Source organism: Gopherus flavomarginatus, chromosome 7, assembly GCF_025201925.1.
Source record: "Gopherus flavomarginatus isolate rGopFla2 chromosome 7, rGopFla2.mat.asm, whole genome shotgun sequence".
Classification (NCBI taxonomy): Eukaryota; Metazoa; Chordata; order Testudines; family Testudinidae; genus Gopherus; species Gopherus flavomarginatus.
In genome coordinates this window covers 6072720-6084795 of record NC_066623.1, presented here as the reverse complement: position 1 = coordinate 6084795, position 12076 = coordinate 6072720, and the positions used below count along the sequence as shown (strand labels likewise).

Sequence of the window (12076 nt, the reverse complement as noted above, 5' to 3'; positions counted from 1 at the left end):
CCTCTTCCTTAGAGTCTCCCCAATCCATCCCAGCTTGAAAACACAGACATCAAACCTAGGGAAGCATAAATGACTCTCTTGTGTGTATGTTTTTTTGCGTGCTTGGCTGGAAACTGGTATGGCCTTTATAGAGCAAAAGTCAGATTTAAGCATAATTGCAATATCTTCTGCACATGGAATCATGAATCATTCCAGTGGCTTTAGAATTTAAGCTGTTAATAGGCTAAAAAAAGGATTTTTTTTGCATTATAATTAAGCATGAATATATATTTCATATATTACACTGCTTGGACTGCCGCTGTAGCAATCCGAACCTTCCTATGCTGTAAAACACCTAGCCCACTGCAATCCCCCAATTCAAGTTTTGGAAAACTTCCTTCCCCCAGCCCCTGGTAATCCTCAGTTTGTATATTTAAAAGTCCCCCCCCCATTTATTTTAAAGTAGATATTGCCACATTCTTAAATTCATGCATTGCTGCATTGCTATTGCACATGAGTATAGAGGATTGCTTTCTCCCCTCTCATCCCGTTTGGCTCTCCTCTCCGGGCGACCCTGCTCACTGGTTGTGCACATCCTCCCTGCGGACGATCTTGTAGATAATCCAGTAGAAAATGTTGAAGATGAGGAAAGCCATGGGGAAGCCAATGCGTGAGATCTTGTCAATCTTCTTGGCTCGCTGGATGAAGAGCTTGCGCATCTCATCAGGAGACCTGCAGGCGGCCAGTGCCGGGTTGGCTGTGTTGTTGTTGGCTCCTTTGACCGAGATGCCGTCCTTGGCTTGCAGGCAGGCAGGGCCCATCCCATAGGCAGAGAAGTTGAATCTGCCTTCTCCGGCTTCATCCTCCTGAAACAGATTCATCACAGGGCTCTACTTAAAATAAGATAGAGAACAATGCACCCTTGCTATAAGGCTCTCCACTGATGGCCTTCAACTCCACTGGTGGACACAGCTTCCTTGATGTATTGGACAAACCCTTTGTCTTAGGAGATCAGCCTTATAGAGGGGTGCTATCTGTATTATGCACAGATGCAAATCAGGGGATCCAGCTGCAGCTGGAAAATGGGATTGACTTATCTTTCCTTAAGGCTAGTCATTGGTTTTTTTTGTGTTTTTTTTTTTTCCTCCACACATCCCCTGTTTTGCTTCTGCCCTCCTCCCCGCATACCTTCTTTTTCGGCTTGCCCAGAAGGAGCGGGCTCCATGTAACTCATATAGTAAAAGCCGCAACATGAGAATTCCTATGGAGTTACATGGACTTGGCAGTGTCAAGGGCCGTCCATGAAAAGATCTCTGCAGGTGTTCCAGAATTAGCAATGAGCCCACCTTCTGTTTCTTTATTTGTTCCTCTAAGTCTCATTGTGGCCCTGATTCCCCTCTTTCTCGGGAAATATGTTGACTTGGTTTCATCTCCTCCCCATTTAAGGAAATAGTCATCCCATCTGCAATTCAGTAGTGCACTGACATTTAGTGCCAGGCGACTTGCTCACTCGAGAGTCTGCGCTGCACAATCCAATGCCTAAATGACAATACTGTGTCCTTAGGTGTCGGTCCTTTTATCTGCACCGCAAAGTGCTTTACAAAGGAAGGTGTTGGCCCCATTTCCCAGATGGGGAAACTGAGCCGTGCAGTGATTTGCTGAAGGTAATACAGCGAATCAGTTGCTGAGTCAGGAATAGAAATCCAGGTCTCTTGACACCTGGTTATGTGTCAAGTATCAGAGGTTATGGTTATGTGTACTATCCACTAGGCCATGCTACTAATGATGCTCAAAATCCAACAGTCAGCCGGCAAGTCCATGAAACCTCTGCCCTAAATCTCTGAAGAAATGCAGCCTCTTCCGGTCGTGCTTTAAAGGGACTAACTCTATAAAAGTGCAGTGATGTGGCACCAGACAATTCCAATTCCTCCCTGATCTTTCTAAACATGTCCCCGCCCCCTCCCCCATTCAGTCCTTCTTTGCAGAGTGTCTTTTATGGATGGCCCCTACCTTTGGCGTGTAGCTGCACAGCGTGGGTGAATTACACACTCACAGCTGGGTAACTACAAAGTTGAGCCAAGAGCATGTCAGCACATCTGAGCAAAAAATAAAATAAAGCCTTGCTTTTATTTTTTAGACAAGCTTAGCAAGCTGGGGAGGTGTCCAACTTACTGCCATGATGTACCTATTCCTCATCCCTTGCTGGGTTCCTTCTGTAGGCCCTTACCAACATCTCCTCCTCGGGGTGTCTATACAGCTCCCCTTGCTGTAGTATCTGAATGCCTAGTTATCACCTCTATTTTACAGATGGGGAACTGAGACACACAATAGCTTGTCCAAAGCTGGGAATTGAACCCATCTCCACCAAGTCCCAAGCTAGCACTAATCACTGGCCCATCCTTCCTTTTGTCTCAGGGCTGCATTATCTGCAGCCACATTCCCTTCCTCGATACTCCACTTCCTGCCATACCCAGTGAGCCCCTCTCCATCACTGTACTGCTTTCTGCAGTGGTCCTAGATGTCTCCTGTAGGACCCAAAGCTTCTGAATGTCCAGCACTGAGAGGAGATGATAAACAACTTCTATACCATGCACATTGTTCCCAGACGGAAGTAATCAGAGATGAAGGAAACTTTCCCAATGCCTGCCCCATGATGTCGATTCAAAGGAGCCTGCACCCACATGGCTCTAGGCTGGGGTCAGGAAGATCAGCAGGGGGCAAGGCACCTAGAATCAGAGAAATGTCAGGCTGGAAGGGCTCGAGAGGTCATCTAGTCCACCCTCTGGCACTGAGGCAGGACCCAGTAAACCTGAAGCATGTCTGACAGGTCTTTCTTCAACCAATGATGGGGATTCCACAACCTCCCTTGGATGCCTGCTTTAACTCTTTAAGTTTTTCCTCGCATCTCCCATATCTCCCTTGCCGATTAACCCCTGGTCAGTTGATGCTGAAATCCATGGGAGTTAGGGTTGCCAGCTCTCCAGGATTGTCCTGGAGTCTCCAGGAATGAAAGATTAATCTTTAATGAAAGATTGTCATGTGATGAATCCTCCAGGAGTAAGTCCAACCAACATTGGCAACTGTAGTGGGAGTGAACAGGCTTGCGTGATAGGGGCCTAGCAATGCATGTTTTCAGGGCCAAATCCTTCTGTTTCCAGTGGGGTAAACTTCTTTCTGAAGTCAATGGGAGTAATAAGGGACTGAATAAGGATCGACCTTAATGCAAATCAACTCAGGTATGCTGAGGCCAAATGCTCTGTTCTAAAGCAGCCTTTGATTTCAGTTGGGAGGATTTGCTTAAGTGCTGGGAGTTTTGCCACTGTAAAGACCGCAGGCCGAATTCTCCTCTCACTTACCCTGGTGTAAATCAGGAGCAGCCCCACCGAAGTGAGTGTGACACTGCAGTGGGATCTGAATTGGGCATTGAGTCAGAACATCAGGATCTGACTCACAGACATTTACATTAAAGCCTAGAGGCCCCAGCTGATATCAGGGCTGCATTACGCTAGGTGCTGTTCGTACACCTTGTGAGTTACTCTGCCCAAAGCTCAAGCATTCTCCGTGTTTGCTTTGGGAAGTTATGTTGATACTTTCGAAGACAGGGATTCTTGACTCATGGTGGTGCCTCCCCTTGTCCCTGTCCCTCCGTCAGGCGGGGTGAGAGATGGAGGGAGGGAGTGAAGAGCTGAGCCAACATAACACACAAACCAGGAACACACAGAATGAGTGAATCTGGGAGACAGTGAGTAGCAGAAACCCGCCCGAGGCTGAGCTTGTCGCAGGGATAACCGTTCATGAAACGCATCCTGAGTCTCTGCAGAGCCCATTAAAATCTCTGTGTGCCACCCCCATGGGCATTTCTGTGCCTGGATAACATTGGCCTTAATTAGAACCAAGTCTCTCTCAAGTCATGGAGCGTCTCTGAGCCAGCACCGTCATGTTCTCCTTTGCTGCAGATAGGCGACTATTTCCTACTGTTGCCAGCAGGTGGCAGGGAACCAAAGCAAGAAATCCATGGCTGCCAGTTAGCACAGCTAGGGATGTGCTCCAAGGGCAGGTGAGGGTGAGATCAAGCAGGGCTTAGGAACTGCGGGGCCTGATTTGAATACCTGGCCGCAGTCTGGCTCTTTGGCGGCACTTCGGCGGCAGGAGGTCTTCACTCGCTCCAGGTCTTCTGCGGCACTGAAGGACCTCCCCGCCGCCGAAATGCCACTGAAGACCCGGAGCAAGTGGAGGACCCCCCGCTGCCGAAGTGCCGCCAAAGACCCAGACCACTGCCAGGTGAGTAAAAAAAATAAAAAAATAAAAAAGGTGCCTAAGGTGTGGGGCCCGATTCTGGGGAATCAGGGGAATCAGCCTAAAGCCGGCCCTGATATCAAGTATCTGATGAGCCACAGGTGCAGGGCCACATCTACATCATCTCAATGAAGACTGAAGTAGAAATCTCAATGCAACTAGCATGCAGTACAAACCCTGTACGACTGATTTTCAGAGGTGCTGAGAACCCAGACTCCTCCAATAATCAGGTGCATGGTGCAAGACACATCTCAGTCTCAACTTTGGAGTCCTGACTACCATCTCCACTTCAGGTGTGTCAGGCAGGGACACACACACATGTATCAAATAATTGTGAATAAGAGTCACTGCAAATTTAGCTCTTTTTGTTCTTTATGAATCATTCATGGGCCAGTCTTGATTTTCTGTGAATTTATTCTTTATTGAGGAGAGCCATGTCTCCAGGGCCAAATCAGCCAATCGGGCCTTTTTTACTGAATGAGGATGGCAGCAAAAAGAATAAAACCCACAAAGGGATCCAGCTGGCATTGCCCTGTTCGGTCTCCAACTCCAGCAAATGATGAACAGGTCAATAGTGCTCTGTGAGACCAGAATGTTCCAGACCTTGAAGGGGCAGTAACCACATGGTCACCACAGTTTTTAAAGCCACACACACCATAGTATGTAGTTGCCACAGGAGGCTTGGACAGTCAGTCTATGGCAGTGGTCCCCAAATTTTCAGGGTTGTGACCTCTCTTACACCGTCTTCCCCCCCCCCATCCTCCTAGGGCTGGAAGCAGGGACAGGGGTAACGGGCCTGAGGCTGGGGCCACAGCTGGGGTGGGTCTGGGTCCGGGAATGGAGTCGCAGCCAGCGGCTGAGGGTGGGGCTGGGGCTGGACCATGTTTGGGGGCTGAGGCTCGGGGCAGGCCTGGAGCAGAGCTGGGAGCACAGTGGGGCTGGCTGGCGCTCCCTGCTGCTTCCCCCAAAACATTCTTCCATGCGCTTCTAGTGGGGTGTGCCCCCCAGTTTGGGGACCTCTGGTCTATGGGGTGTTCACAACTTGTTGCCTTTGGCTGTTTGCTGTTCATTATTTGTGGTGTGTGACTGGTAATATGATATTGCTTCTGCTCCCTGATTGGCCAACTCTCTCTCTCTCTCTCTCTCACACACACACACACACATGCATGCACGTTGAATTTCACAAAGTGTGTCCCTATATACATTGTCAAATTGCAAATAGTAATGGAATGAAAATGTCCCTCTTACATTGATTGAGCCAACTGCTCTATCTGCTGCTGGCCCTGATTTACACCTGTGGAAATGCGTAGCCAAGTTTTTCACCATCAGAAACGCGCCTCCATCCAATTTGCACATGCTCTTTGGGTAATGGGGTGCTCAGCAACCTGACTGGCATGCAGAGATGCTTTTTTGCAGGTACAAAACAATTGACTAGGCCCTTTTTATGACTGAATGTCATGACTGAAAACGTAGCTCATTTAATCACTAACTGCATATTTTATGGGCTAGATATTCGACCCTTTGTGAGGTCAGTTGTACCTCCTCGTTCCTATGGAAGGACTCCAACATGGAAGGTACTGGGGGGTATAAGTCTGCAAGCAGTTAAAGGCTAGTTGAGTCTCTCACACTTGTCCGTGCTGGGGGGAGAGGGTGTTATGAATTTAGGAGTACAATGGGGTGAAAGCAACTTAAAGGACTTACTGCTATGCAGAGCGGCCGGGCTTCTGGGCAAGGGGGGACTCTGGGCCCCCAGAAGGGGTGGGATCTTGGGAGGAAGGGGCAGGACTGGGGCCAGACTCCCCTAGTCAGCCCTTCAGTGCTGTCTGGCCCACGCTGCCTGGGGCTCCAGCAGTGATTTAAAGGGCCTGGGGCTCCCAGCCACTGCTGGGAGCCCCGGGCCCTTTTAAATCGGTGGGCTCTGGGGCAACTGCCCCTTTTGCTCCCCACCCCACATCAGCGGCCCTGCTGGTATGTGGCAGCTCTTTAATGTTGACTGTGTACCAGCCCGTCCCGATGGCCACTTTCTTACCAGTACACTGTACTGGCCTGTACCGGCTTACTTTCACCTCTGGGGTACAAATGAAATCTGGAAAGAAATTTTTTGTGGGCAATGCCATTGCAGACAGGGAAATCTAGCCAACTTACATTGGCCACTAAGTAAAATGAAAATCAAAATGAATAGAATATAGCCAGTGTGTCTAGATTCACCTATGATGATACATCACTGAAGCACTTTCAAGCATGTGGGTCACATGATATGAAGGGGAGGCAAGGGGGCTAGCTAGGGCCATCCGTACCCATATGCAAAGTACGAAGCTACTTAAGGCACCAGGGAATTTCGGGCACCACATTTCCTGGTGCCCTGTGCAGCTGTGTGCTGCTCCAGCCCCTGCACTGCCTCTTCCCCATGGCCCTGCCCCTGCTCCAGCCAAGCCCCGCCCCACTCCACCCCTTCCCTGCCCCAGCCCTGCCCCAGCCCCACTCCCACTCCCCTGAGGACTGCAGCAGGGCCGGGCCTGCACTCACCGGTGGGAAGTGCAGTGACTCGGCACCAGTTGTGCTGCCGGTGGGTGCTGGGGGGTGGTTCCCCTTTGCTCACAAAGCCATCCCCCTATCCCCCCCATGCAGAAGCCTGGGGCCAGCCCCACTCCCGCATGGAGGCCTGCCCCCCACCCCCCCAGAATAGCTAGGGACAGCTCTAGGGTTAGCAAGTTTTGACTCGTATAGCCATAGTGGGCTGCAGTCTCCGTCAGCCAATCTGATCGCTCCTTCAGTGCTGCCTATTTTAATACATTATTTCATTCAGTGTGACATGTCAGTGCTTAGATGAAAGAGAGCAGAACCTGTCAGGGCACCAGGATAGAGCTATCAGGTTCTCCAGCAGCTGTACAATGTGCTTTGAATATATGCAATCAACCGCAAGTCTTGATGAGCGTGCAACTCTCGCTTACTGGGGATGTTTTTATTTATGCTTTGTTCCAATTAAAGTTGCTGTGAGATTATGCAGGGTTCCTAATAGCAGCCTTGTGTTTGGTTGAATACCTCTGGCAAACAGATCTTTTGAAATGACCTAACTAGAGTTTTTATTATTATTTTGTCAACAGTATGGCAAAGCGAGCTGCATGCAGCAGCGCGACTCAGTAGAAAAGGATGCTTGAATCTGGACTAGGAGATAAAAGCACAATGACATGCATCCGACGAAGTGGGTATTCACCCACGAAAGCTCATAGACTCATAGACTTTAAGGTCAGAAGGGATCATTATGATCTGCTCCAATACATCTGGTAGTCTATAAGGTGCCATAGGACTCTTTGCTGCTTTTACAAAAGCACAATGAGGCATCCATGCTGGATGGCTGCAGCTCAGACTGTTTTAAGCAGGCAGTTCTCACTCCCTCAGAACCAGAATGTGCTAGTTTTGTCTAAATGGCATGGCCTGATTGTGCACAAGTGAAGTTAATGGGAGCTTTGCTGTTGATTCCCATGGCCCATAGAGCATTTGTCTTTGTGCATTTATACGGCATTCTTCATCCAGAGCTGTGAAAATGCTTTACAAAAGTGAGCAAGCATTATCACCCATTTTGCAGATGGGGAAACTGAAGCACAGGACGGGAAGTTGGTTGTCTAGATGTTACAGAGCTGTGAACAAAACCCAGGTCTCCTGGCATCTTATCCACTAGATCATGCTACCTCCTGAAATTGTGACAATTTCTCCAGCATGTATGGAACCGTTGTGCAGCTAGAAGTCCAGTTTCTCCGTGGTTTGACCTATTTTTCTAGAGTTCTGGGGTGATTCTTCATAACAAATTAACTCTTGTTATAGGCCAGTGATTTAGGTATGGTGCTGAAAATCCACTGCTTCTTAATCGATGGTCCTAGTTAACTAAGTTTGCAGGTGTAGCCATGTTGGTCCCAGGATACAAGAGAGACAAAATGTGAGGTAATATCTTTTACTGGACCAACTTCTGTTGATGAGAGAGACAAGCTTTGCAGAGCCAGACCCGAGGAAGAGCTCCGTGTAGCTCAAAAACTTGCCCCTCTCACCAGCAGAAGTTGATCCAATAAAAGCTGTTACCCCACCCACCTTGTCTCTCTCGTTAATTGAGGGCACTTTCACAAGGGCATCTTAGCCGTCTGCTGAACTCTGGGCTGAAGTTGTGGCATTCCATTACATTCATGCCACTGCTCTTTGGAGCCCCCTACAGACAGTGTCTGGCTCAGTGTAACGGGATGGGTCCTAAATTCTTGTCTATGTCTTGTAAATGTTTACGGTTCTTGGGAGAGTCCCATGGCACTTCGTCTAATAGGCTGCCTTCCTCTGCTGTAAGGGACGTGCCAGCTGGAGAGGGGGGTGTAAGACAACCTCCTGGAGAGAACAGACTGGGAGAGGTGTGGTTCAGCCAAGTGCAAAATCTTCCGGTCTATGCATAGTAAGTCCCCTGGGCTGAAGCCAGGGGTCCCTGAGCAAGACTGGCACTCCCAGTCTGAAGCAATGGTCAGCACCACTAGCAAGTCAGGCTGATAAAGCAGCAAACAAATAAATCCCATTCTTTAGTGGGTCAGATCCCTGGGCTCTGCTCCCTTCCACATTGCACAGTGGGAAAACCTTAGCGGGCAGCTGGGAATTCCTCTTATAGAGGGGAATCCGTGGGTGATGTCAACCCGGCACAGCCAGCTGCATGCTATGCTGTCCTACTCCCTGCCTCAAGCTGTACAGTGAGCATTGAGCGGGTGGGTGCAGAAAATGCTGCACTCTGCAGATCCTGGGCTGGCTGAGTGGCACTTAGGGAACTTGTTCCAGGCAAAACAAATTAAAGCAGCCCTGAGCCAAGTCATCCCCTATCACTGGGGAGATGGAAGGCAGTAGAAAAGCAGCTTTGCCTTACCCTTTCCTAGCAGGTATGTAGCTGTTCAAAATCCCAGCTGCTTATAGGCTAGGGATTAGTGCATTTGCAATGTAATGGCTGTAATGCAGTTACAAACCCTTAGTAAGCCACTGTACACCAACCCTTAGAGCAGTCCTGTGGCACCAAAACAGCTGCCCTTCCCAGAATGTTCATAGAGAAAATGGAAGGTGAACACTGTCGTGCTAACTGCGGGGGATGATGCGTGGAACTGGGATGAAGGTAAAGTTCCCTGATTTATTTCCCGAATGAGATGGTGCACCAATAGCAGAATGGCCTCTGTTCTTTTCTCGTAGACTTAGGAAGTTCATTGCCATGAAATCATACAGTTACATGAATACGCTGACCTGGACAGGTATTGGTGCTAACACAAATTGTGGAAGCTGGCTCTGATGGGCACTGCTTGCTTATTAATGACCATAGTGAGTCAACCAACCATTTATTAGAATCCAGGCTGTTCCATTCTCTGTCAGTGGAGACTTCTGTACTAGACACTGACATATACTTGGTTGAGTCACATATGTGAGATCTGGTTCGATTTTGACTCTTCTGTTTGCACATCTGCAATCAAGGTGGGATCTCCTCCAGAAATAATTACTCACTTCCTGTCTAGGACTTGAGTTGTTGAGTTGTTCTCTCTCAAGAGAGGCCAGACACCTGCCATGGAGGAGATGACTTTCATCTGCTTAGTAAGCTCAGCTTCTTTAGAATCTATTCATCTCTGCATTTAGAGCCAGCCTGAGACAACTATTTATATTCCTCTGCTTCTAATTGTATCTACTGTTACATTTCTCTCTCTAGTTCACTCTGTGGCATAGGATCTCTGCTGTGGGGCACATTCTGAAAGGTTCCAAAGCTTCCAGTGTGCAGGCTGTAGATTTCTACCCAACACAAGCATGTTCTGATTGATTTCAGTCATGGAGAATGTGCATGGAGCTTGGCTAAGGACATTTTAAGGGTTGTTTTTTTTTTAAAAAAGAGTATTTTAGAGAGGAACATCACAGTAAATCCAAGCAGCAGATGCTTCTGAACGTAGTGCTATTCAGCAAGGTGGCAGATACAATGAATGTGTCACTTACCTTCATGCTATGGTAAGCTGCCTCACTAGGTTATGCCACTCCATGATAGACCCCCTCCCACTGCCCCCAAACATCAAAACAAGCAGCACTTCCAGATCAGTCCCTCTGGAAGTCACTCTTGGGAGAATTGTCTTTTTAATATAAATCCCTGAACAGGTATCATAAACAAAATAAAGGAGTTTGGTACCCACCGGGAGCAAGCTGAATATTGGAGGAGAACCCAAAAGCAGTGGAGCTGGCCATGTGCTCTGGCTTGCCCCTCCTCACTATCTCACTGAGCACCACTTGCTAGATCCAGCTGGCCACATGAGTGACCCTCTGAGGTTCTAGAGGGTCTGGGGACTCCTTGAGTCCAGCTGTGCTCTGCATGACTTGTGTATTACCTTGTGGTGCCTCCTCTTCCTTCTGAATCTGAGCAGCTCTTTGTGCTGCCGGGACACAAAGTTGACAGCGGCGTACTCCAGAAGAGCTGAGAACACGAACAGCAAGCACACAGCCATCCAGATGTCTATGGCCTTAACGTAGGATACCTGTGGGTTAGAGAGGGAGACTGAGAGACCTTGTTCCAGCATCTGCCTTTCTTCTCACTATTTCCCCAAGCTCTTTGGAAAGTGATAATGAAACAATTGAGGCAGCCATGATATCCCCAGCAAGAGCTCATAGACATTAAAACCTGTCTTACCGAGCAAAGGAATGTTGTCCAGGACCCGATGTTAATCCTTGTTTCCCCTTAAAAACAATCCCACATCTGAAATTATCTAGTGTATAGATGCAATGGGTTGTGCAAGGGAAAAATAGTAGCACATACAGAATAGGAAGAAACCAGAGTTTCAGTTATTCTTCATGTCCACTGAAGGCAGGACAAGAAGTAATGGGCTTAATCTTCAGCAAGGGAGGTTTAGGTTAGATATTAGGAAAAACTTTGTAACTATATGGGTAGTTAGGCTCTGGAATGGGTTTCCAAGGGAGGTTGTGGAATCCCCATCACTGGAGGTTTTTTAAGAACAGGTTGGCCAAACACCTGTCAGGGATGGTCTAGGTTTACTTGGTCCTGCCTCAGTGCTGGGGGCTGGACTTGATGACCTCTTAGGTCACTTCCAGCCCTACATTTTTGTGATTCTGTGATTGTATCTTAGTGGGCCAGATTCAGTATTAATATTGAATGTAGGAGATACACTGCGTATATGAACTAATATAATATGCATGTTAAGAGTTTGTAGGCACTTGGGGCATGGCCTGAGAGCGCAGTTCTCTGGCTTAGAATGCTGCCCCCTAGGGGGCAGTTACTGCTGGTGTAACTTAGCGCAGCTCAGCTTGAATTTGTATTGAGGCTGGCGTCGCCACTGGTGGCCCACAAATTTGGGAGCCCACAAGAGTAGTGGAAAGCCCATGCGCAAGTTTGTTGACTGGAATTCTGAATGTATTTGGAGATCTGGCCCTAACTGTTCAATACATTGGTTTGAAGGAACTTCTTCCAAGTGTCAGGGGTGCTCCGTACCTTGGGCAATGATGCTCGGGAACCAGAGCTCTGGGTGGTCATAGTGAGCACAGTGGTGATGCCCAGGCCAACACGGGCAGGCGCAGCATCCATGTTGATCCAGAAGGAGATCCAAGACAGGATGACTATCAGAAGGCTGGGGATATACATCTGGATCAGGTAGTAGCCCATCTGTCGCTCCAGGTGGAAACGTGCTTCTATGCAGGTGAACTTGCCTGAGAATGACAGGAGTTAAATTGGAGGGTTACTGGTAGGGGGCATGATAATCTCATAGCATCCAACCTCAGCAAACTATGGCTGACTGCAATTTTCACTTCCTGG

General features: G+C 48.4%; 1 protein-coding gene across 1 annotated transcript in view; it reads right to left on the bottom strand.

Moving 5' to 3' along the window:
• Positions 1-430: 430 nt before the first annotated feature.
• Positions 431-12076, bottom strand: part of GLRA1 (glycine receptor alpha 1) — a 67861-nt gene continuing 56215 nt past the window's right edge. The window contains exons 7-9 of the mRNA XM_050961604.1: positions 11756-11970; positions 10641-10787; positions 431-845 (exon numbers count right to left, since the gene is read on the bottom strand). Coding sequence (XP_050817561.1) covers positions 558-845; positions 10641-10787; positions 11756-11970 — 650 coding nt within the window. The 3' untranslated portion in view covers positions 431-557. The remainder of the gene's footprint in view (positions 846-10640; positions 10788-11755; positions 11971-12076) is intronic.